This window comes from Nannobrachium achirus (genome assembly GCF_963921795.1).
Source record: "Nannobrachium achirus genome assembly, chromosome: 21".
NCBI classification, from domain to species: Eukaryota; Metazoa; Chordata; class Actinopteri; order Myctophiformes; family Myctophidae; genus Nannobrachium; species Nannobrachium achirus.
Window position 1 is genome coordinate 56,986,806 of NC_137828.1, and position 25,880 is coordinate 57,012,685.

Sequence of the window (25,880 nt, forward strand, 5' to 3'; positions counted from 1 at the left end):
CTGCGAGCTTGTAGATCTGCTATTTTTGGAAAAAGTCGTGAAAAAGTGTGCAAATCTTTGAATATATGTATTTTCAAAGCAAACGTTTGTAACTCAAATTTTGCTTCTGGGGGGTCCCTGGAACTAAATATTTTGAGATGGGGGTCCGTGGCCAAATAAATATAATTTTGGGGGTCCTTCACATGAAAAGGTTTGAGAACCACTGACATAGTAGTCTCTCAAGAACAGACTAACTGAGCTCCATTTAAGTGAAAAGGACCTTTTCGTTGACGATAGCCAGCCAGATTGCTGACATAGAAACATAGGGTTTCTCAAAACATCTTAGAAGGATTCAAAAGACACTCATAGAATCGGGTCAAAAATCAAATTTTCACGATTTTTCAAAAATAGCAGATCTACAAGCTCACAGCGCGGCACTCGGTGCCGCGCTGTGAGCTTGTATATCTGCTATTTTTCAATAGTTAAAGCATAAAATAATGATACACAATAATGTGTACCCGTTCTAAATGGGTTTAAAGGAGCAGTGAGCAGTGAGGTAACGTCACCGGCTGGAAGAAAAGCGCTGTGCAAACAGCGGGAGAGCGCGCCACACAACACAGGCCTGGCGGTGTGTGTGCGAGGACGCTGTAATGACACGAAAGCCCAATTTACAGGTCGAGAACAGAAGCCGTGTTCACCCGCTGGCCCTCGGCTACTGGCCCCGGCCGGCTCTGCATCGTGTTTAGACGGCGAGCTCTGTGGAGCCCTTGTGTACATGCATGTTTTTAATGGCTGCATCACAAGCAAAAACCACACGGCCACTATTACTGCTGCTGTGCAACCGTTTGTGATTTTATATTAAAAATAAATTATACTTAGGCTCTGGAGGGGGGACAGAAAGCCACTTCTAATATTTGGAAGGAACTTTTACAGTTCATTAGTCTATTTTATTAAAATATTGCTGCCGAGCGCAAGGGGAGAAGTGGGACCTTTTAAAAAACTTCAAAAGAAGGACATTTTGAAACAGTTGAGCTCGTATCACAATCTTTCAGTCCCGTTTTCTAAAGCGCTGCCAGGCCATAAAAAAATAAATGATATACATTTTTACACAACTCATTTCATGACTGTTGATATTTCCACACATTTAAGTCTTGTGTGATGTGTACTCAAGTCTTTGAGCGTGTCGGTCGTGTTCATTGGGAGTCCACTGGTGTCTGGCCCGTGGGATGAAGGTCAGGCCCATGGTGAGCTCAGTGAGTGCAGGGGTGTGGCCAGATGTCAGGGCCTGAACGCTCCATCAAAACAGTAGCAACAACATCAGGATATCCCTCCTCTATTTCCGTCGTGAATCCATGAGAAGCGCAGGATCTCCGATGGGCGACTAGAAAGGCCAGCGCCGGACGTAATTGCTGCCTCTGCTGAGGCGTACAAAGCGCAACCTCTAATTTCCCGTGAATAATGTCCCTGTTTCAGCCGTCAAGCCAAAGAAAGTGGCAGTTTCCTTTCTCAGAGGGATTGTGGCTCGGCTAATACACTCAACTGTGGCTTTATGACCAATGGGCCAGAGGGCCAAGCTCCCGAAACCAGCTTACTACTTCCGCTCAGAACTCCCCCCGTGCCTTTCACAACACTGCCCAGGGTTCAGAAAGTGAATCGAAGCAGTATTTCTTTTATGACAACAACACGAAGAGGGATTTAACACTGTAAATCAAGGCTGATCCTGAACTGAGAAGCCATCATGGAAAGGAAGAATATATATCTTTCTCCTTTTAAGCTCTGCGGATAATGCTAAGCATCTTGCACTCTTGCCTCTGGCCCTCCCTGCCGACGGCTAAAACATGGAGTGGAGTTGCACATCTCATAAATTCTGCCACCACAGTAGAACATGCAACATTTGTTTAACAAATATTAGTTATGCATAGCCTTCCAGGGCAGCGACCTCGGATTCGCCACACACACAAAAGGAAATTGGAAAAGGGAAAGATGCTGGAGAAAGAATGAATGAGGGGAAAGAAGACAGAGATTACTCTAAAATAACAACTATGATAAGGGCTTTCCTTTTTTTTTGTTTAGTTTCTTTGTTGCATGTTTGTGTTCTTGTTACCGAATGCTTCTCGTTTTGAAACGTTCCTTCAAATCTGTTTTGACGTGCAAGCCTGTTTTGCCCGTAAAAGCTTGTTGCATGGCATTAAAGAGCCATTAATCACTGCAGATTTATTTGCTTCCGATATGGTCCAATGGTTTTTGGAGAGGCTGCCTCACTTCAGCTATCAGCTCCCAGTTGGACCTCTTCTGGAGGGAGTTGCTTCTTTCGGAGTAATCAAGTTAAGAAGAGTTCACTCATCCTCGCTCCTCCAACCCGTGCTCTGCCACTGACCTTTCAGCAGCAGCTGGTAGTGCTTACGACATCAAAGAGTGATGAAGATTCGAGTGCATATTTTTGATGTTTTGCTAATTTTCTGCATTAGCACGTGGCTGATACTTAGTGATGAAAGTCCCATGAGTGTTTTTCGCGGCAGCCGTCCGTGGCTGAGTACTGAACATTGAGGTTAATTGAGACCAGGATAGTGGGATCAGACAGATAAAACAAGGCAGACATGCATGTACTGTAGGAGAGAGGAAGTGGTGGTGGTGGTGGTGTGGTATTTTAATGCAAACTGCACAGCCCAGCGCGTCCTCTTCTTGACTTAACAAGGGGTTACACATCTCCATTCAGAAACATTGCCATTCAGAAGATTGACTTCCATTATTCTGAATGGAGGTCTGCCCCCTTAACGAGGACATGATTAGAGTGAAAGATGAGTGTAGGACATCATCTAGATCAGTGATTCTCAACAAACATTATTTTCAAGGACCCCCAGCTTGATATGGATTAGGTCACGGCCTCCCAGTTTATTATAAGATTTTTATATAGGACCTCAATCTACGAGGTAAAATCGCCAGCGTTATTTTAACGCTGAGAAAGTGTACAAACGGAACTCATTTCATATATTTATGATGGAAAATAGCAAATTTACAAGATCACAACGATTTGGATCACGACGCGTTGTGGTTGTAGATCTTCTATTTTCACTATATTTATATATATATATATTAAATATATTTATAATTCCAGAATGTTTTAATACAGTAATGCATTAATATTAAAAAGGAAATGTACTAGTTTGTACCTTTTTGGGAGGCAGGGTCTTTTCCTGCCTTTATTGATAGATACAGTAGATAGGAAATGACAAGAGGGAGATGGGAACACGCACCAAAGGCGTGTATCAAAACAACATCCTGGTTCCAACAATGGAACAAGGTGGAGATGACGGAGGCGCGCCGGCGTTATATTATAAACACAATCTGATCTAGTTATAACAGCAATCATGACATAGGCTATTTATTATAATCACGAATTCACTATGAAGTGTCTTTAATTATAATTAAAGTAAAAATAGTCAAATAACAAACAAGGCAACCTTATCAAACCAAAATGCCTAAACTACTGTAAATATAGGCCAATTATAACTATGATAATGGTTCTTAAAGGACAACTTTGTTTTTTTACAACAAGGGTTCATATTTTTTTGTAATTAGAGAAAAGAAAAAGTGAGTGTTAAAATGTGTTCATTTGCTTCGTTCTATTTTTTCATTGCGTTTACTGTGCTAAAATGTGGGGCATGCGTACGCATGGGGGCATGCGTATAAGTGGCTAAATGTCTTTTTAGACACAATAAGCAAGCAGTTTCTTTATTGCTATTTACAGTAACATTTCTGGACCCCATAAGTCACATCCAACCATGAAAGGTTGCGTTGTATCTTGGGAATGGGCTTATTCTGTCTAAAATGACATATTTAACCTTTTGTACGCATGCCCCAACCACTGAAATAAGAATCTCTAAAACAATAGAAAGAAGTAAATGAAATAATTTTAACACTCATATTTTATATTCTTTAATTACAATCTAAAATATGAACCCTTGTTGTAAAAAACTAAAGTTCTCCTTAAACTTCTTGTAAGTCCCAATTATTAAGTATAATACTTGACCTTGTAAATATAGAATGTTGTTTATGATTATTTCTTGTGTTATATGTTATGAAACATTGCATGTAGGGCAGGCCTAATATATTACCTATAATCTATACACGAGTGAGCTCTCTGCACCTCCGCGCGGTCCAGGCGAACACAACGGAGCGCTCCCTACCTCCGGTTCAGCCAATCACAAGCTTCCACTGCTGGAAGCGGGATGCTGTTTTGATACACGCGCCTCAAAGGTCATTGGGATCGGGATTCGAACCTGCGACGCATTAGCAGCCTAGGAGCCCGGGCCGCTACGCCAGACGTCCGGGTAAAATTTTTACATTTTAATAGTTATTGTAAGTCCTTTTTTTATGCATGTATTTTTTAATACTTGAATATTTTTTAAGCAAGTACTCCAGTACTTTAACTCAAGTACAACATTGACGGAGCATATTTGACCAGAAATATCTATAGTCTATTACTTTCACTGTACTTTAGTACAATTTTGAGTTAGTTGTACTTTACTTGAGTATTTCCAATATTATTACTTCTACTCCACTACATCTGGGATCCAAATATTGTACTTTTACTCCACTACATTTATTTGAAAACATTAGTTACTAGTTACTTTCCAGATATACATTGTAATATTATAAAACATACATTAGCAACTTTAGCCCTAATTTATACCTAAGCTATTTGAAAATAGCCGATCTACAAGCTCACAACGCGTCGCATCGCGACGCGTTGTGAGCTTGTAGATCTGCTATTTTCAAACATTTTGTACTTTTACTTTTGGTACTTTAAGTACATTTTGATGCCAATACTCTTGTACTTTTACTCAAGTACATTTTGAATTCTGGACTTGTAACAGAGTACTTCTACAATGCAGTATTGATACTTTTACTTAAGTAGAAAATGTGAGTACTTTTTCCACCACTGCTGGGGTTGAGTAGTCTACCTTGTCCACCACTGAGAATAGCCAAATATGGAGCAATGGTTCAGTGATGTCTGGAAATGTACATAATAATCTGTAAACATAAAAAGTGACTATGAAACTGGCATGAACTGTGTAAGGAAAAACCTCCTCCAACAAAATAGTTCATGCTTATCGTATGTTCAGCAGAAAAGTCTTATTCCTTCCATGGATTGTTTTATGGCTGATGTTGAGCAGATGCCATGTGGAGAGATAGTCCCCTTGGCCACAAATGGCTCCAATGTTATTCCTTTTTACTGACAAAAATAATGAGAAGCATTAGAAAACATATTCTTATTATTATTCATAATGACTCCCTCTACCCTCTCAAAATTATTGTATTCCTGGGTTGCTATCAACAATATCTTGCTTGTATATTTCATAAATCCAAAATTAATGAGAATGTCTCCAGCTGCATTGACACTCATTACTGGAAAATGCTGGCCTTGCACACAACAACCTACAACTGGCTTCCTTCTGTTTATCCAAATTACTCGTTGTAGGTTGTATGTCTGTCTTGTTTCGATACGGTGCATAGTCTGCATAGTATATTCACCCAATGTCAAGCCACTGTACATGTGCTGGAGTGAGCAACATGGCCAGATGTAGTGGTCCTGTTTAGATATCAGGGTCTCGTGTGGATTATGTAAGGAATGAGACTGCAGGGAACGCGCTTCGCTTGGCTCCGAGGAGACTGGAGAGCGTGGGGTGTCTGACGTCCGAGCCTGACGGAACCCGAGCAATTATTGAACTTAAGCATCAAAACGTTCTCCCAAAAAGAAGAACCTCCTCGCCGAGGAAAACAAACAAAGAAAGGAACCGTCCCCCCCCCCCCGGTGTTGCCCTACAGTGTTTGTATAAATTCCTAATGAGATAGTTAATATAAAGAGCTGGCCCGAATGAAAGCTTCCTGTTAGATTTGAGACAGAAGGGGAACATAAATATACACCTCACTGCTCATCATACAACGTTTTAACTTCAAAGACACCACTCCACTGTGTGGAGTAGTGGGAAGGACTGAGTCTGCTCGGGTCGTGGGGGGTGGGTGGTCTCGAATGGAGACGTACGCTGGTGTTAAAGGTGATACACCATGCATTTAAAAAGTATTTATGTCATACTGTTTGTCCCAAAAACGTTTTTCAAAAGGTTTGAGGCTAAATTACCACTCCTGAATAGAGAGCCTCTCTCATTTTTGAATGGCTCTCAGAGCATTTCAGCTGCAGTACCACCTTTGGCCTGAACTGCGCCCCCCCCCCCCCCAAAAAAAAAATCTTTTAGAATTTTTTATTTTTTATTTTATTTTTATTTTTTTGATGATGACGTCACAATCGGCAGATGATGTCACAATTGGCAGCAAATCTGGATAGCCTGTTTTGAGAACCCGTGGGATACTTTTAACCTTCGCCTTCTCAAAACCAGAGAAAGACACAACGGTCAGAAATGGGACTTTGTGAGGATAGAAGGTGCTAGTGGGACCCCAAAAAAAGGTTTTAAAATAGGAAAAGTGAAATTTCATGGTGTATCACCTTTAAACATTTCACAGTGTAATATAATGTCCAAAGCAGCCCTTTGTCGCTGATAAGAGAGAAGTGGTGTTGGAGTGTGTTGCGGTTTGCTTGTCATTGACTGCGTCCGGCCTTCCCGTTGAGAGCGGCCAGTCTGCGTCGGATGTTGGCCACGCAGCCCGCGGAAGCTTCCTGCAGCATCTCGTCTGTGGAGCCCATCATAGCGAGAAGGAGCTGCAATGGAGTCAGAGAGGAACAAAGTTAATCCATAGCCTACTTCTAGTTCATGACTGAAAGCGTAGGTTGGCTGTATGGTCCATTATAATCAAGGTGGCAGTTTGGGAGAAATGGACTGAATACACGACCCGGAAGAATGAAACCACGGATGATTGAAATGGACTGTAATATGATGATGAAAATGATGTAAAAGAAATCAAGGTGGCAGTTGTGTCCTGCTCAAAGCAGTCTCTACTGTACATATCCCAAACTGTAATGCACTGTAAAATCCTGAGCATTAACTTAGCTCTATGGTAGTGGTAATGGTTCGATTTATACGAGTGAAATTCAGGATTTTATAGTGTGGCCAGGGCACTGTGGCCACAAATATATACAGTGGCTACATTGTGACTGTCCTCAGCTTTGGTGGCATTTGTCCCAGCGTGTGTGTGTGTGTGTGTGTGTGTGTGTGTGTGTGTGTGTGTGTGTGTGTGTGTGTGTGTGTGTGTGTGTGCGTGTGTGTGTGTGTGTGTGTGTGTGTGTGTGCGCGCCCTGTATAAGTCCCATTATAACCACCCAAACCATGCCGAGTACTCGGGCAAAGGAGTTACAGCTGTGAGCACACATGCTTCTGTAAGTTTGTTCAGATGAAAAGTTTGAGCGTGGCAAGCTCAACATTAAAAAACCTGAGCACGAACCACACCAGTCGACAGCCTCCCCACCGCTCCAAAGGTCACATTATTTCCGACTATTACTGGCTTGTATAACGGACCCGTTTGATCTTATTGCAGAACACGGGTTTTCTCTCTCCAGAAATCCATCCAGCTTTGGGGATGCATTTTTTTGGGCTACATAAAATCGGTACATAAAAAAAAAAAAAAAAAAAAAAAACGTTTTTATTCCTTTCACAGAGTTACTTATTATATGGTCAGGTTTATATGTACATTCAAAGCCTATACAGAGTAGCAAAAGAACCAAAACCGTGGTTCTTGTATACGCTGCAGCGTGACATTGTTTATTCTATTTATTGTTTGACTTTTTTTTTTCTTGTGCAAAATGACTGCACCAAGTTTGCGGGCGGTGGTGGGGCCTGAATCAAAATGAAAGTAAATGCAAACACAAACACTCTGGCAACAGACAGACCTAAATGTGTTCAATGTGTGCTCCCCTTGCGAGTGTGGCTCTCCTAAGCCACACTCAGTTATTTCAGATACTTTCTTATTTACATCAATAATGAACCACAGAGGCAACATCAGGGCCCTACACTTAATGCTCGCAAGCACTAAACACAAATTAGCCACTTGAGCCATACAGTAGGTAGGTGTACATCGTTGTACACCAAATAGCAAAAAGATCAAATCTACAAGATCTAGATCTGCAATTCTTTTTTTCCTTTTTCTTTTTTTAAGCTTAGTTTTTGGGCTTTTATGCATTTATTGCATAGGACAGTAGACTGACAGGAAATGGGGGGAGAGACGGGGAGCGACATGCGGCAAAGGTCGTCCGGATCGGGAATCGAACCGGCGACACTGCCAGGCATCAATGCCTATGTGGCAATGCCTAGGTGGTATGCACCTGGACCAGTAGGCCAGCGGGCAGCCTTAGATCTGCTATCCTAGAAATCTGTTGAACTCTTTCCATTTTTGGAAACTGGACAATAGGCTGAAAGTGGGTTAGTCTCTGTAAACCAAGTCCAGACTCCATTGTTCAGTCCCCCCCATGTTTCCAGTGGTACCACTTCACATCCTGGGTGAGTCCCTGCAGAAAACAACAACACTACGTTATACCGCACCACAGTCTACAGGAAATGAACGCTCTCACCAAATCTCCAACACCTGACTCCCTGCATCGAGTTGGATTCGGTTGATCCAAGTTGAATTATTTCCAAAAAGATATTTCAAAGGATACTGATCTCTGTGATAGCGTTCTCTCACAGTCTCTCTCCTTTGTCTCGCTCCCAGCCTTCTCCCCCCTCCCTCCCCTCCCTCCCCCTTCGCTGTACCACAGACACCAGATGTTGGGCCAGATAGGAAGTGATGAGATTCCATCGTCTGCATCATGCTAACAAACTGTCAAGTGTCAGCCGTAAAGCGGAATGATCCGCTTTACTAATAAGCTGTGTGTAGACGTACCCCTTATCGCGCCCTCGACTCCCTCTATCTAACTGCATTATGGAGCAGCTCGCCCTGGCGCGCCCAGCCCGGTCAGCAACTCCAGACTCGTGTTTTCTCCTCAGGTTATCATCGCGTGTCATCACGCGCCCGCCGCTACGCATGTACTGTACGTCGGAGGAGTCGGCCCCGAGGTTCGAGCGTGCAGTGAACCCGCCGCACTCCATGTTACATGCAAAACCTCAGAGAGAGAGGCTGCTCCGCACATTTCGTGTGGTTTTTTGCGCCGAGCCAGGGAAGCAGGGAGAGGAGACATTCCCAGAATGTTCTGCTCAAAGATAAATAGTGAAAGGAAAACAGATGAAAGACGAGGCGGGCCGGGCCATCTTCTTTCCCGTGCATACGAGCACGGACGGACAGGCCCCACAGACACAATGTGCAGAGCAACCCACAAAAAAGCTGAGAAAATATCACGGCTCCTCCTTGATTATAATCGTGTAATTTCGTAGAAGTAAAAAAAAAAAAGAAAAAAAGAGAGGGAACTGACCACGGATGGGTCTTGTGTGTGTCTGCGTGCCTCTCAATGCCCTAGTGTCGGTGGAGTAGAGTAGTGTGTAAAGAAGCGCTTTGGCAGCTGTTTTTATACGACTTTCTAAATAGCATCCAAAACACCTCAAATTTAGTTGCATCCACACACAGGCCCCCAGAAAACATGCAGCTCCCCGGGACAAGTCTCTTTTGTGAACGGAGAGGATGCCTGAGGACTGCCAGAGGCAGCTTCTTTTTTTTTTTTGCCAACCTCATAGCATGTTATTCAGAAGTCGCCAAATAAGGTCTCCCGAAGCGCACAGCTAAGCTAAGATAAGCGCGTCTCTCTCTCTCTCTCACTCCGTGCTGTTTTTTTTTTCTTCCTCTTCTCCCTCTCTCCTGCGCTCTTTCCCTCCCAGCTGGGATCCTCAAAGAATATAATACACCGCTTGTTAGATTATTCCCCGAACCGTGGTAACATGAACACTTTGCCCCGCGCTTGAGAAATGAATCGTCAAGTCTGGTCTGGTGGGTTTCTTTGGCACTTCAGAGGGCTCCAGTGAGTCCTGACCCCTCGAAGTGAGCAGTGAGGTTTAGAGCAGGGGTTCACAAACTGTTTTGTCTCAGGGCACCCCATGAATATTTTATTAATCCTAGGCACCCCTACATCATAATTTTAACTCCCAGCACCTTAAATTTATAGAATATCGTCGTTGTCGGGTGGAAACCTTGTAGGCCTATGTCCAAAACCGTTTGTTTTGTATTTATCATCTATAAAATGTACTAAACCAGTGAAAACAGCAGATCTACAAGTGCTTGTAGATCGGCTGTTTTCACTAGTTTTGTGCGACAGAGGTTTCTGCCCGACAGTGACGATAATTTAGTGATTATGTTGCGAGGAAAAGACATTGCAGACATTGTTTTAAGGTACGTGCGTGCGCACACAACCCATCGCACATGGACGTGTTGCGGTGGATTAAATACGCGGGTGTTGGGTTGCTTTGCTCCGTGAGCAGGTTTGAATTCATTCCGTTCAAGCACACAGACCGTGATCCTCACCCTCACCCACCCCCCCCCCCCCCCCCCCCATCCCCCCATTCCTGGTCTGACAACCATTACCCCCCCTCCCCTCCCCTAGGCTGCAGTTACCATGTTTCAGGCTCCCCCGTGTAGGCAAACAGCACACAAACAGACAGCAGTGTTTAGCTGGACCGGGAGGGGAAGTTACTGAGGGAAGTCAAGGTAAACAACATTCCCTACAGCATCCAGCGAGCCAAGAGGCTGTTAAGCTGGTCTCCCTCTGTCTCCTGGGGAGAGGAGAGGAGGAGGAGGAGATGGGGAGCATTAAAATCAATGATTTTTGAGCGGAAAAAAGTTTCATTGTGAGACTTTTCAGTTTCAATGTCTCGAGCATCCACCGGCCTCTTTGGCATATTCCTGCAGACAGTGCAGATGTTGGAAGCGCAGAGGCTGGAGTCAGCGGTGTCATAATATAGATCAGTGGTCCTCAAAGTGGATTCCAGGGACTCTGTGGGTTCCTTTAGGGCAGGGGTTCCCAAACCTTTTTGGGCTCTTGCACCCCTATAAATATTTTTTTCATCCGAGGCACCCCTACATTATTATATTCCTAATGTTCACTCCCAGACCTTTTAGCGATTATGTTGCGAGGAAAGCGAGATAATAGACATTTCCGTTAGAACTGACTGAAAATAAGTTTGTACTTCAAGTTTAAAATGATACAGGGGCACGGTGGTGCAGTGGTTAGCACTTCGCCTCACAGCTCGAAGGTCCTGGGTTCGATTCCCGCCGGGGGAAGCTGTGGGCGCTGGGGGTGTGTTCCTCCACCCGTGTCATCAGCGGTGGGGTTGGCGATAGGGCCTTTCTGTGGTGAGTTTGCATGCTCTCCCCATGTCTCCTTGTCTGGTCCTGTTACAGATTTTGATCAAAAATCATGCAGATCGGTACACAGTATCTCTGTAGCCATTAAACGAAACGGGTATTTCTTACATTGATGCTCCTACATATTATCATGCAAGCACCAGTTAAAGTTACTTTCCGTCCCTCATATACTGTGCACAGTGCACATCCCATAACCCACACACTGCATTTCATCATTTCGGAGCTCATATCTTTGAACGGGTAAGGACTAGTATTTTTAAATGTCGAAATACATTTCAAATATTATCAAATTATCTCGCGGCACCCCTGGACTGCCGTCGCGGCACCCCAGGGTGCCCCGTCACCCATTTTGAAAACCCCTGCTTTAGGGGGTTTAAATTGACCCATACAAGTCTGTAACTCTGACAGTGTACAAAATGGAACAAAATGAACCCTGACAGGTTCATTTGGTTCCATTTGTACACTTGTCAGAGTTAAGCGGAGACCTTGAAATGTGAAAGTTTGAGAAACACTGATATAGATAATATGAATGCACAGTAGTCCGAACAACAGAGCAGGCAGTGCGTGTAACTGTACTGCCTGTATCATCTGCTTACCACATCCACACACAACCAGCGGTCCTGCTACACAGACGGCAGCATGACTAAGAGGAATCGTCTGAGATATTTCTTGGTGTACTGTGCTTGAATTCACCTCGCTCTTGTTCGGTGTAGTCGTTGCCCCCCTCCCCCTCCCCCTCCCCCCCACACACCCTCCCGCTGCTTTCACAGCCCACTTTCGCTCCCAGAGCGTACTTGTAAGACAGAAGGAGGAGAGAAAAAAAAGGAAAACAAACAGTCATCGCGCTGGGGCAGAAGTGGGCTCATGGCAACAACAGCGCAAACGTTTTTCTCATTTAGATTAGTCACAGCCTAAAATACATACCAGGACCTGGCAACGGCCAATGCTCTGGAATACCTTCAGTTGAAAATTGCCAATAATTACCATCCGCATTTTGTAATTTACATCAATTTACTTCACAAAGCTTTTTCTTATGAAAGAGGCTCTTTAATACAAAAAGCTGGCTAAAGCTGTCTACATGGATTTATGGTCTCGGCAAACAATCTCCAGTTCTTCTGGAAGCAATGTAATGTGCAAGGGGAGGGCGTGTTGATTCTGTACGCAGGGACAAAATAAAGCACATCCGTATAAAACTGTGAGATACCAAGTGTAGATGTCAAATCAAACGTGGAGAAATGTGTCTCTGACGCTGGATTTCTTCACACTTCCTCTGGGAAAGCGAGCTGCCGCTGAGACCCTGTCCTGAACGGTGGCGTAAAGTAACTCGTTACATTTACCCAAGTACTCTACTTAATTACAATTTTGAGGTATTTGTACTTTACTTGAGTATTTCCAGTTTTCAACACTTTTATTTCCACTCCACTATATCTCGGATCCACTAACATACTCCACTACATTTATTTAAAAACGTTGGTACATTTTGCTACTCAAGTAAATTTAGGATTCCACACATTTACTTGTAACTATTTCTATAATGCAGTATTGATACTTTTAGCTGCAAAGAAAATTATTTTAGTTAATTGGAAGTCGGAGAACGCACCCTCACAGAGACACTGGATAAATGAGCTTTCTTCTTATTGCACACCAGAAAAACTTCTGTACAATGTCAGAAGAAAACCTGAATTATTTCAAAAGATTTGGCAGGATTATTTGGACTGTCTGCCCACTATATCCCCTACAGGTTGACTTCAGTGTTTTCAGACGATCTGAGAGTTCTGTCTACGGGTTCTGTGGAAAAGTATATTGTCTTGATATAGAGTAAGAGTGTAGTGGTGGGCCATTCGGGGAAAGGGGTGGGGGGTGGGTTCGGGAGGGTTGGGTTTTTTCTGTATTTTTTTGTTATCCTTTCTGTCTTTATCTTGTCTTTTACTTTTTTTACTGTCTTGTTCAAAAAAAAGAAAAAAAGAATGATACATTTTTGATTGTATTTGTATATCGATTGATATTTGTTAATAAACACATCTTTTAAAAAAAAGTATTGATACTTTTACTAAAGTAAAAAATCTGAGTACTTTTTCCACCACTGGTCCTGGTCAAGGTTTGTTCTGAGAAGCCCAGCAGACCTTCTAGCAGCACACAGCAGTTGGACCCAAAATAAAATGGACACCATTTCAGCATCTATGAATGCCCTTTTGAAATCAGCAAACTAAATCTTAAGGTTGAGATGTAATTGAAGATACATTTAAAGATATACTGCCGTAAATATCATCTTGTAAACATGATGGAGTTAGCTGGTTTTGATAAGTCCGCAGGCCCGCCCCCTTTTGACCTCCAACAGAGATATAATACATCACTATATAATAAATAATATCATAAATAAATCTAGTATGAATAAATCTATATATAAACTAATATAAACCAATATTTAGGTAGTATGAATTTGCAATGCTATAAGCTGTTCCACAGCTTAAGAATGTAATATACAGTAGCTGAGGCAAATATTTGAGACAGCGGAAGGGACAGTAAAATAAATAAATAACCCAAAATGGGACATAAATGCATTTCCCAGTGTGAAATACTTCTGTTTCAATGCTTAATTTCCTTTGCAAGTCTTATGGGACTTTAGGAGCTGTGCAGCATTTAGAATGCAAGAGAGGAAAGTCACTTATACTCAAGTACCGCACACTTACACTACGCAGCCTCCGACCAAGAGAAACCATTTGAAATCGTATACTACAGTACATACGGTGTAAATATGTTTCGTGAGAGCCTCTCAGTGGCATAGAAAGTTTTGTTTTAGAAATATGGCCACAATAACACAAGAGGCAGTCTCGAATTCTTACACTGGGCAATAAATTAGGCGCACCGTGCGATCCAGGCCCAGCATTCATGGCCCTAGGTGAAGTCCACTCTCAGAGTCTTTCCCGACTAATAGGATATATTGTTTTAGCACATTCTCCACGGTACTGATGCGTATATCATGAGGCTAAACATTACTGAATGGTTCCCTCATCGGAGAGTGACAAGCCCTCGCTGTAATGTCTCCTCAGGGCTCAAGAAGCCAGGTATACATCCCTTGCGCGCTGGCCATACCACCGAACAATGAGCCAGTCTGTGTTGTGTGTTGTGTTTCCAACGCGTCTGAGATTAGGAACAAATGAAACACTAAAGCAGTTACGTGGCCCTTTAGTAATTAAGCTCTTTAAAAGTCCAAAAATACATTATGGAGTGGTGTTGAAACTCTGAACTGGTACATTAATAAGGGCAAACAGAGAGACAGATTAAAAAGGGTGGTATGCAGTGTGTTGGAGTGCAAGTGAAACACGCACGCGCGCACGCGCACACACACACACACACACACACACACACACACACACACACACACACACACACACACACACACACACACACACACACACACACACACACACACACACACACACACACACACACACACACACACACAATGAGTAAGAGAGAGAGAAAGAGGGCCTGTCCAGTTGTTGTCGTGGCTCAAACTACAAAAACACATTCATCTTAACGACTTTTGCAAATTGGACATAACTCTTTCGGAACACCCAATGTTCAGTCCAGCTACCAATTATGGCCAGTGTTGAACCACATACACTGTAACAGCAGATCAAGCTAAAGTACACCATTAAATGAACATGGGAAAAAATATTTGGCTGCAGCAGGCTAAACCACTTCATAATTTATATCGCAGTTGTTATTGAAGAAAAAAAAATAAGAACAATTTTAACTCTCTGTGGCCACAGAGAGATTTCTCATGTGAAAATGTTTCTTCGTAGAATGTGACCGAATTAGAGAACGAGCCAGTCGTTTTTTCCCCAAACATTGAATTACGGTACATGATCATCTGTGACAGACATCAATTACAGGCCAATCTCGACGTTGAATCTCGACGTCCCTGTCATGGACAAAACATAAACAATATCTGGAGCGGGGCTGTGGAAAGAGCCCCGCAGCCTGAAGTGCATCCACAAAAACAATGCTTGTTCCCTTTTTTTTCAACAAGAGCTTTTTGGGAATTGCACTGCATAATTGCAATGACGATCTTCAAGAGATGCAGCTTTAAAGGGAGAGGGGGGGGGGGGGTGGGGGGCAAAATCACACGCCTTAAACATAACATTGTAAGTCTTTAGCGCTAAACAGCTTTGACCCCTATTCCTTGGCCTGAAATGTATCTCCGCCGCATTCTACCCTGATGTCCAGGGACGGCCCTTAGCAACGGTTACCCCCAGCTACAGCCCTTTGACTCGCGCTGCGATGGCATCTAGGGTCTACCGAGGAAGTGGCACTTCGCACACACTGAGCTGTTTGCTTTTCTGAATTCCCATGACAGCTAGAGAGCGGACTCATGTTTCCGCCACCGGAATAAAACGCACTTTGTTTTCTGCTTCATCGGTCAAAGGCTCTGAAAATAGTCACAGCAACTCAAAGTTTATTACTCAAGTCAAGTGTTCTTTCACACTATTGCTATAACAAGGCTGCTGGTGGTGCTGGTGGGGGGGAGGCAAGGCGGATTTTCCTCAATGTAATAACTCTATTTACTGTAAAATAAAACACTAAACCACAAGAAATTATAATTTTATAATGACTTAATGAAGAGGGAAAACAGTGGGTGCAGTGTGTCTTTGAGCTTTTGTTGCATGATTGTCGTTGGGGTAGATCATACATGGGCAACTGGCGGCCCGGGGGCCACATGCGGCCATCACCTTCACTTAATGCGGCCCGCAGGTTAATATTGGAGTACTGATATATTATTGATTTCAGCTGTTACAATTCCAAACTTGGAAAAAATTACCAGCTTTAATTTTTTAGTCTATATTAGTAGCTAAATGACTAGTATTAAAATGTTATTGTATTTCTTATGTCCAATGTATTTGTATTTAAGTTCATAAAGTTAACATAAGGACATATAAATGCATTTGAAAATTTAAAACAAAAGAAGAAAAAAAAAGTTACTTTTCGGGATTCCAATTCAAAAATAGCAAAAATAGCCGATCTACAAGCTCAAAACGCGTCACCCTGCGACGCGTTTTGAGCTTGTAGATCGGCTATTTTTGCTATGAATATGCATCGTGGCCCTCTGGAGTGAGTGTGAACATGTAGTGGCCCTCTCCATCATCAAAGTTGCCCACCCCTGGCGTAGACGGAAGTGCGACTGACCTTGACAACTCCATTCTGGTGCATGGTGATGCAGTTGCTGGGGTCCTTGGAGAGCTGGAACAGGGCCTGCGCCGTGGCCCGGTGGACGCAGCAGTCCGTGGACCTCAGGTAGTGGACCAGGGGGGCCACGGCCCCGGCCTCCCCGAACGACTCCCTGTTGCTGCCCCACATGCAGCAGCAGGCGATGGCCTCGGCCAGGTGGCGACGGAGCCCGTCGTCGGTCTGCTCGGACAGAAGGGGGTAGGGGTGGGCGATAAGGAAAAATACAATATCACGATATTTTCCCAAGCTGTTTCACGATATACGATTTTTATCACGATTCCTTTTCACGTTGGTTTTTATGGTTATTTTTCAAGTTACTTGACAAAATCTAGACTCTCTGGGTTCTTTTTGGGAGGTTGAAATTGAACTTTACAAGTATGTAACTCTTACAGTGTACAAATGAAACCAAATGGACCATGTTTTCAATTGTATACTGTCAGAGTTAAGTGGAGACCTTGACATTTTAAAGTTTGAGAGCTATACTGATTTAGACCAAAATGCAGGTTTGAATTGAATTCTGCAATGAATCTCTGTATTAACGATTAAACAGGATTTTTTACAAGGCTCCCTCAATTGTATCACGATACGTGCAATATCTCTGAAAAGGCATATCGTGGACCCATCGTATCGTCTCAATGATAATTATCACCATATCCCCCACCCCTAGAAGGGGGACAGTAGTATGCTGATGGCCTCCGGAGACAAAACCCCAGAAACTACCAGCTCAGCTCCGCTACGTCTCTGCCACAGACCCCTGGCAACATGCTATCAGCTTTCTCCTCATTAGTGAGATTTACGCTATGGTGAACAAGAAAATGGTGCCGTAAAGGAAAATCTTGTTGTTTGTCTCCTGTGGCGAGGTATACTTACTGTGTTAGTCAGCTTGGCTAGCATCGGGACGACCCCGTGATCGGTGATGACTGCCAGATTCTCCCCGTCGTTGGCTATTTTGGCGATGGCGGCACAAACACTCGCCAGCACCTCTTTGTTTGTTGACTTCAGCAAATTAACAATCAGTTCCAATCCACCGACGAAGGAGCGCACCATTTCCCCTGCATCCTAAAAGTCAAAGGGCCTGTTATTAGCTATAGTGTTCTCACTCTGTGACAATGAGGCCTGAGGCTATAATTGGCAAAGAAATGGAGGGGGGGGGGCATGCAGGGGCATCTAAGCAGAGAAAACAAAAGACACATACAAGTAAAGAAAAGGGGGGGGAAGAAAAAGGCTTTTCATCAGTCCAAGCAACAATCAAAGTCACATCATTGCAGTCCAATCAGAGGTACAGTACAGAGCCATGGCTCTACACTGCTCTACGCAGAATGGAAAAAGGCTGTCATCGATGCAAGACCTGGCTGTCCCAATCTATGGCTCTTCTCATCATCAGGCATGTGCAGCAACTCTGTTCCAATCTGTCTAGGGATGTCTCAGCGACCAGCGCCGTCCCCAGTATCAGAGCTGTCACTTGGATGTATACGACCAGGGATGAGTGTCAACCCCACACCCATGGGAGCTCCCACACAAGTGTGCCCACTTCCACACCTGTGCCTGGGTCCACTGAGCAGCCACAGTTACTTAAACCTGATATTCGGAACCAGTTATTTTGCCTGTTTCAGACCCCTGCCTGTATCTGGATTTTCCCCTAACTAACGCCTTTGTACTTCTGCTTGTTCGGACAGACCCCCAGCGTTTTGGACCAGGATCCGGCCCACAGACTATGGCTTGCCCCTCTTGAATCAGGCGCCACGCTGACTGCCCCCCTCCCCCCCCCGAACTGTGACCCATGCTGCCCCTGGTCGATTTGCCCCCCGTTGCCTCCCCCCACCCCCTCCCCCCTGCTTTTGGATCCTACTCTGTTTGGTGCCTGACGCAAGAGTCTTTTGACATCTCTATCAAGCTGTCGTCCCTCTCACCCGCACCTGTCACAGCGAGACGGCAACGTAGCATTAGAGCTTAGAAGTAATGGCACTCAAAGCTCGTGCCCCAACCTGACGCAGTGTGAGGACAGGTTCATGACTTTGGGAGTTCATGGCACCAGGAGGCCTGGTGGGCACCACAGGACTCTCAGCCACTTATGGGGCCGGGCCTTCCGCGCCAAAAGGCTGGTGGCGAGTGCTGAGGGAACCACAGCGGAAGAAGCGGGCACTGGACGCTGCCTTCAGTATGGCTTGGCACATCAGGCCGGCTGTTTTAGAATCACAACTCCACCATATCGCCAGAGCCCCGCCAAAGGGAGGAATACATCGAGGTGGCTGGCTCTGTAATGTTCAATGCGATGAAAATAGCACAGATTTCTTTACTCCCCGAAAGCATGCAATTATAGATGAGTGAAAGCAAATCACAAAGCTCGCCTAATTTGAGTCCACTTCAACATCAATCTAAAATGTCCAGCGCTGATGTATGACACAGGGCTGTTCAGGACAGTAGACACCAGAATCATACGTGTGTACTGTACTTTCTCGTCCATAGGCCTTTTTAACCCATTTAGGCCTAGGATTATTGACTGCTTTAACTATTGAAAAATAGCAGATATACAAGCTCACAGCGCGGCACCGAGTGCCGCGCTGCGAGCTTGTAGATCTGCTATTTTTGAAAAATTGTGATTTTTCTTTGCAAGTCTTTGAATACATCTATTTAAAAGCGAACATTTGTAACTCAAATATTTGCTTCTGGGGGGTCCCTGGAACAGCATATTTTGAGATGGGGGTCCGTGGCCAAATACCTGTAATTTTGGGGGTCCTTGACATGAAAACGTTTGAGAACCACTGATTTAGAGGAAGGATTTAGAAGTCGGGTCAAAGATCGGGTCAAAGATATTCAAAGACTTGCACACATTTTCACGATTTTTCAAAAATAGCAGATCTACAAGCTCGCAGCGCGGCACTCGGTGCCGCGCTGTGAGCTTGTATATCTGCTATTTTTCTAAAGTTAAAGCATACAATAATGGTTAAAGTGGTTAAAATCTAACGCGACTCGGGCGCGTTCCAGGTATTTGAGAGTTAAAATAGGCAGCGGCCGTCGACAGGGATTTCAGGAAATGCATCGCTGACAAAGACCAGGTCCTGATGTGTGGTTTTTGCTGCACGGCTACTCTGGGAGAGCTGGATGTGCTCCTCTCACTCAACGGAGAGCAGGGGTGTCGCACCAAATTCTGGACCCAGGATTCACTCACATTGAACTATTGAAAAACAGCAGATATGCAGGCTCACAGCGCGGCACCAAGTGCTGCGCTGCGAGCTTGTAGTTCTGCTATTTTTGAAAAAATCGTGAAAAGTCTTTGAATATTTCAAATCCTTCTAAGGTTTCTTGAAAAACCTATGTTTCTATGTCAGTGGTGCTCAAACCTTTTCATGTGAAGGACCCCCAAATGATATGTATTTGGCCACGGAACCCCATCTCAAAATATTTAGTTCCAGGGACCCCCCAGAAGCAACATTTTGAGTTACAAATGTTCGCAAAAAAAGATACATATATTCAAAGATTTGCACACACCTTTGAAAAATAGCAGATCTACAAGCTTGCAGCGTCGGCACTCGGTGCCGCGCTGTGAGCTTGTCGATTTGCTATTTTTCAATAGCTAAAGTATAAAATAATTAAGGCCCCTCCACCTTGGGCCCTAGTGACTCAGTCCCACTCCCCCCCCCCCTTGTGACACCCCTGACAGACAGCCCTGCAGAGCTGAGACGGGGCCAGCGAGCAGAGCAGTACAGGGGTCTATGGGCTCTGTGATGCCATGCCAGGGGATGAGGCGCGTGCTTCTGGGCGCGGGGGCCCAGGGGCAAGCAGCCTGACCCCTTCCCCCCCCTTCCCCACCGCACCCCATCCCACCCCGGCCCGACACACACAGGAAGCCCTTCCTCAGGAATACTGATGACGGCCGGGCCGGGAGTCCCAGCGACAGAGGAAGTGCTCTCAAGCCACCAGCTGCGGCGGACTAGCCAGCATCTCTTTCAAGGCCTGGACCGGCCCCCAGATCTGGAAGAAACCACAACATTATGAGGCTGCACACGGAAAGGCGTCTTTCACCCATGCAGGGCAGGCTCCCTCCTCCCCCGCAGTCCTCTTGTGCCCAATAAAATCGGAAACACATTGTGTGCCGATGTTGCGTCGGGATTTTAAGCGGGAGGCGCACATCAGCGACGCTACCCTGGCCCTTTCTCACCTGTAAGCAGGTTGGTACAGCACACACAGGTACTGTACTACAGTGTTTCTCAAACTTTCACATTTCAAGGTCTCCCCTTAACTCTGGCAGTGTACAAATGGAACCAAATGAACCCACTAGGGTTCATTTGGTTCCATTTGTACACTGTCAGAGTTACAGCCTTGAATGGGTCAATTTAAACCCCCCTAAAGGAACCCAAAGAGTCCCTGGAATCCACTTTGAGAACCAGTGCTGTACTATATAAAGGGAAAAAAGTTAATATTGCCCCCCAAAAAAGTACAGTACTTGAATAATAATGTGTATCTAAGTTGAGTGGCCCGTGATAGAACAGCCTGCCTGTGCCTTTCCTCTAACGCAATCAGGCTTGTACAGCATTCAAAGTAAAGAAAAAAAGAAAAGCTAATCTGGCATCCAAAGTTCATATTGTCCACAAAATAAAAAAAACAGAAGCTAATTGACTGACCCATAAGCACTTATACAGTATGTGAATAATGATATGTGGATTTAAGTTGAGTGCCCCGTGCTAGAGCAGCATGTGCCTGTGTGTGTGTGTGTGTGTGTGTGTGTGTGTGTGTGTGTGTGTGTGTGTGTGTGTGTGTGTGTGTGCGTGAGTGTGCGTGTGTGTGGGAGGGGGCTGCAGTCGTATGGAGCATCCAGCAGATGCATTTATTGCATGGGTCTCTCATAAATCCACTCTGGAGCTGCTAATTCAAACCACATGTTTTCTTTTTTTTTTAATCTAAATAACTACTGCACCAAGGCGGTGCTGTATCAGGTTCCCCGGCTCGACAGGCAAAAAAAAAGAGCGCTGTTTAGCTCTTGTCATTGCCCACGTCTCCGAAAAAATCACCAGAAGAGCATGTACATGTATTTCCCTCAGAATTGGCACGATGACGTCCAGACAAACATTGTCAAACTTTGTTAGCGTTCAATAGCGGGTCCCGCGCCGTCCTCCGGTGCCTCCCATATGGTTGCCATACATCATTTTTCGCCACACTTCTGGGGGCGGAGAAATTCCAGCAGCTCCCAGTGAAAAAAAGGGTCTCCAACCCCCTTCAGACACCTGCCTGCCCGGGCCCAATATATCTGTTTAAACTTAACCAGATTGTGCCACTGACAAGCTGTTTACCTTAATCACAGCGATAATCTAATAGAAGGTACGGTGCGTTTGTATTTGGAAATTATACAAGCTCTCTGGGGATCAAAGGCCCGCTGACATCTGACTGGAACTAGAGCTGATTGACACCAGCGCAGTGTAGCGCTAGGCCACACGCTAGGGGAGGCAGGACGACAAGGGAGGGGGGGGGGGGGGGAGTGGGACTGAGTTACTAGGGCCCAAGGTGGACTGGTGGAGGGGCCTTCATTATTTAGCTATTGAAAAATAGCAGATATACAAGCTCACAGCGCGGCACCGAGTACCGCGCTGCGAGCTTGTAGATCTGCTATAAGTTGTGAAAATGTGTGCAAATCTCTCTTTTTAAGCGAACATTTGTAACTCAAATCTTGCTTCTGGGGGGGTCCCTGGAACTAAATATTTTGAGATGGGGGTCCATGGCCAAATACATATCATTTTGGGGGTCCTTCACATGAAAAAGCTTGAGCACCACTGACATAGAAAGAAACCTTAGAAGGATTTAGAAGACATTTATAGAATCGGGTCAAACATATTCAAAGACATGAATGTTCACGATTTTTCAAAAATAGCAGATCTACAAGCTCGCAGCGTGGCACTCGGTGCCGCGCTGTGAGCTTGTATATCTGCTATTTTTCAATAGTTAAAGCACAAAATAATGTGTAATAATGCGTTCACAGTCTAAATGCCTATGAAGAACATTCATGGGGGGCCCGCAGTGCAATCTTGTACCCAGGGCCCAGAATTTAGTGTGACACTCCTGACAACAGGGGATTTGGGGGGAGCATAGCAGAAGGCACAGTATCTAAGAAACTATATGACAATATATTACACTTGAATATTACACAGGAACACCAACCCAACATCTGCATTAGCAGCCTTCATCTAGGCTCCTTGAACAGTTCTATTTAGAATGACAAAAACTCAGATGATTATTACTTCCTGTGTAGTCATGCTGCATACGCCCGATGACAGCGGTATTTAGGAGGACACGATGACCCTTGTTCTTCAGCGAGCGCCTGTTTTCTGTGTGCTTAGCAGGTTTAAAGGAGAGGCCGTCTGTCACCCAGTGTGCTGTGATGCGAAACTGCTGCCTGTTTCGTACACTGCCTCTGTACACTGTCAAATCCTCCAGTGTTAGGGTTAGATTCGTTATAACTCAGAGTGTACACATACCAAATGGCATAAGGGTCCATTTGGTTCCGTTTGCACACTCTCACTTAACATTAAATTAACAATGACGATTTTAGTGTGTAGTGTAGTTGCATGTTGAGGGAGGATTTTCAGCGAAGGAATCAGAAGCCGTGCCACAGGATATTACTCTGAATCTCTCTCCCCCGCTGCCTGCTTCCCTGACACGTGTGCCAAGGACTAAGGAGGCATCTCTGCTTCGTATTAGCCCCAGGGTTCATGTAAGCCCTCCACTGACACAACTCTGCCCCTGTGAAACCTCTCAGTAGCAAGGCTGCAGAAGGTGCAGGCTTTGGAGACAAGAGCGCCGATATAGGCGCAGGCTTAATGTTGGGCGACTGCAACCCTGCCCGCATAATCCTTGAAGTGACAGGAACGCTGCAGACTCATTTAATTTACAGTGCACACGTGTGTGTGTGTGTGTGTGTGTGTGTGTGTGTGTGTGTGTGTGTGTGTGTGCCCGCTCCACTTGCGCAGACAAGAGGAGAACATTCAATTACAGAAGACAGATGTGCTGCTAGTTGCAGAGGAGAGAAAAGCGCCAGGCGTTTTCGCTGTACCTTTGCATTCTGGATGCATGGACAAATGGCCCATGCAGCGCTGGCTTGGACATCTGCACTGGGGTTCTTCAACAAGGACCAGAGCAGACGCACTCCATCCAGGCTGTCAATGATCCTGGAAAGAGAAATGGAGACAGCGGGAGGGGAGTGGAGAGGAGGGAGATTAAAGAAGCGGAATGAACACGTAAAAAAAACATAGGAAGGACTTGACTGTGAGTCCCACGGTGTTACAACGCAGTGATTACTCTGACAGCTACTAATCAAGCGCTCAGGACAGTGCGACTGTTATTTCGTTCTCTCTCTTTGTGAGCGTGCCTATTATCGTGGCCATTTCTCTGAGCATATCTTTGCTTGCTTGAGTGCAGGCCTTGAGCAGCCGTTACTGAGCCGGATCAAAGGAGCCATCCATCTAAAACATGGGCTTTCCATCACAGCCCCGGCTTGATCCCCGTAGGCTGCAGTTCCCTCTGCTAGCCCTGAAACCCACCCACTGTCGGTTCAGTCCAGCCATGCTAGGGGCCACGGGTTAACTGGTGTACATCTACTGTATGTGTGTGGACTCCATACATGCATTTATATATATAGTAACTGCAGACAAACTCATACTGTACCACGGTGGTGGCTTGTTTTTCAACCCGGGCAAAAGAAGATGAAAAAAAAGAGAGTTGGGACCTCTCTCCAAATCAAACAGAGCAAGAGACAGGTTCTCTCTATATTTCATTGGGTCCGAGCGTAGTTTACTCAAGCGCGAGCAGTATTTCATGCCGCATACATGACTGTTAGTCGAGGGGCTGCAGTCAAGAGTCTGGGAACCCAAAAAGAATTACGCCACAGTACGAGCGTTGTCTGGTATAAATAACATGTAACGTGTTCCCCATGTGTGCTTCCACCAACAAGGCCCGACATTGAATGCTGTCATAATTGCTTAAACACTCCCTAATCACGGTATCTCCGTGACTGGCAACGAGCGAGCAACTCGACGGAGACGTCCGCCTCCCCCCCCCCCACCCCCACACGCCATCTGTCTTCCGTTTGCGCATAAATCAGTCTGAGGGCTGTGGGGGTGGGGGGTCTGGTTGTGAGGGGGTGTCATAACACGAGGTTCCAGTCCGCAGGGGCCTCTTAAAAACCCAGCCGCTGAAAAACAGAAACAAAATACAAGCCGCCAAAATACTAGGCGGCCAAAATACTATACACAGGGCCGGCCAAAATACTGTACAGGGCCGCGTTCCCCTCCCCAAAGAAGCAGGTATGAAACACATTAGAGATGAAGATGCAGCTGACAGTGATGGATCGGTGAGGGGAGACCGCAGACCCCTGGAGGCATTCAGCGATGCATGTTTCTCTGTGTAGCTACACGGGCATTTGTCTGTCTAAAGGAAATGCTACGTTATTAAAGCACGCTGGTCTTACCGGTCGGGAAAGAAAACAAACATTGCTTTATTTATGTAATTTCTTTTTTCCATTTCCTCCCCGATGTTGGAAGTTGCCAAACCGCAAAAAAAAGTGTACAGCGGTCCCTGTCACCCCCCAACTGTTGGTGTTGGGAAGAGTGCAGACAACCGCATGCATGCTTCTTTACACATGATGTCGCCAGCCACTTCTCTTCGCCGGGAGAATGTAATGCACACAGAGGTTCACGGAACTTCACGCCATCTCCCCCAGATGTCAGGCGGCCCGCCCGACCAACCTGCAGGAGTTACTAGCGCAGCGAACGGAAGCAGTGTTTTCACAGATTTGTCCGCTGGCGAAAGCTGAAGGCATCATGTCTTTGGGTTGTCCGTCCGTCCGTCCTTCCGTCCATCTGTCTGTCCATCTGTCTGTCCATCTGTCTGTCCCCCAACCTTGTGAACACGATATTCCTCAGGGACACCTGAGGCTAATTTCTTCAAATTTGGCACCGACGCCCACTTGGACTCACAAAATGAACTGAATGAATAAGGTGGTCAAAGCTCAAAGGGCAAAGTGACTGTTACCTCATAAACCAGGTTTTTATGCCTCCACGGGGCAAAAGCCGTGGCTGGAGGCTAATTTTCACTTCTTCTTACTTGGATCCAACATCCTGCCTAATAGTTTAGTTGTCAATCCCAATGTCCACCCTACGGCCTAAGCCCTGAACCATCACAGACTTAATTGATGTCACCTGTTAAGTGCGTGAGTGGGAGAGGCTGTAAGAGCTTGCCCAAAACTACAATTAATGCCTTCTGTAAAGTCTGCACTACGTTATATGAGCATGAACAGACGGAGATGTAAACTGCGACTAATTAGCAGGAGCATACGGCCGTGATGCAGTGTTTTTTTTTCTGCAACCGGGGGTGGACGGTTGTGCAATGCAAGCTAACCCTTTCACTGGCAAACGTGTCAGGTGGTGCGCGAGATTGGAATTTTG

General features: G+C 45.2%; 1 protein-coding gene across 1 annotated transcript in view; it reads right to left on the minus strand.

Moving 5' to 3' along the window:
- Positions 1–25,880, minus strand: part of odad2 (outer dynein arm docking complex subunit 2) — a gene marked incomplete at both ends in the record, with an annotated part of 120,891 nt that overhangs the window by 44,957 nt on the left and 50,054 nt on the right. Inside the window, 4 exons of the mRNA XM_080751841.1 lie at positions 6,596–6,697; positions 16,408–16,629; positions 17,320–17,508; positions 23,492–23,606. Of these exons, the coding sequence (XP_080607967.1) occupies positions 6,596–6,697; positions 16,408–16,629; positions 17,320–17,508; positions 23,492–23,606 (628 nt within the window). The remainder of the gene's footprint in view (positions 1–6,595; positions 6,698–16,407; positions 16,630–17,319; positions 17,509–23,491; positions 23,607–25,880) is intronic.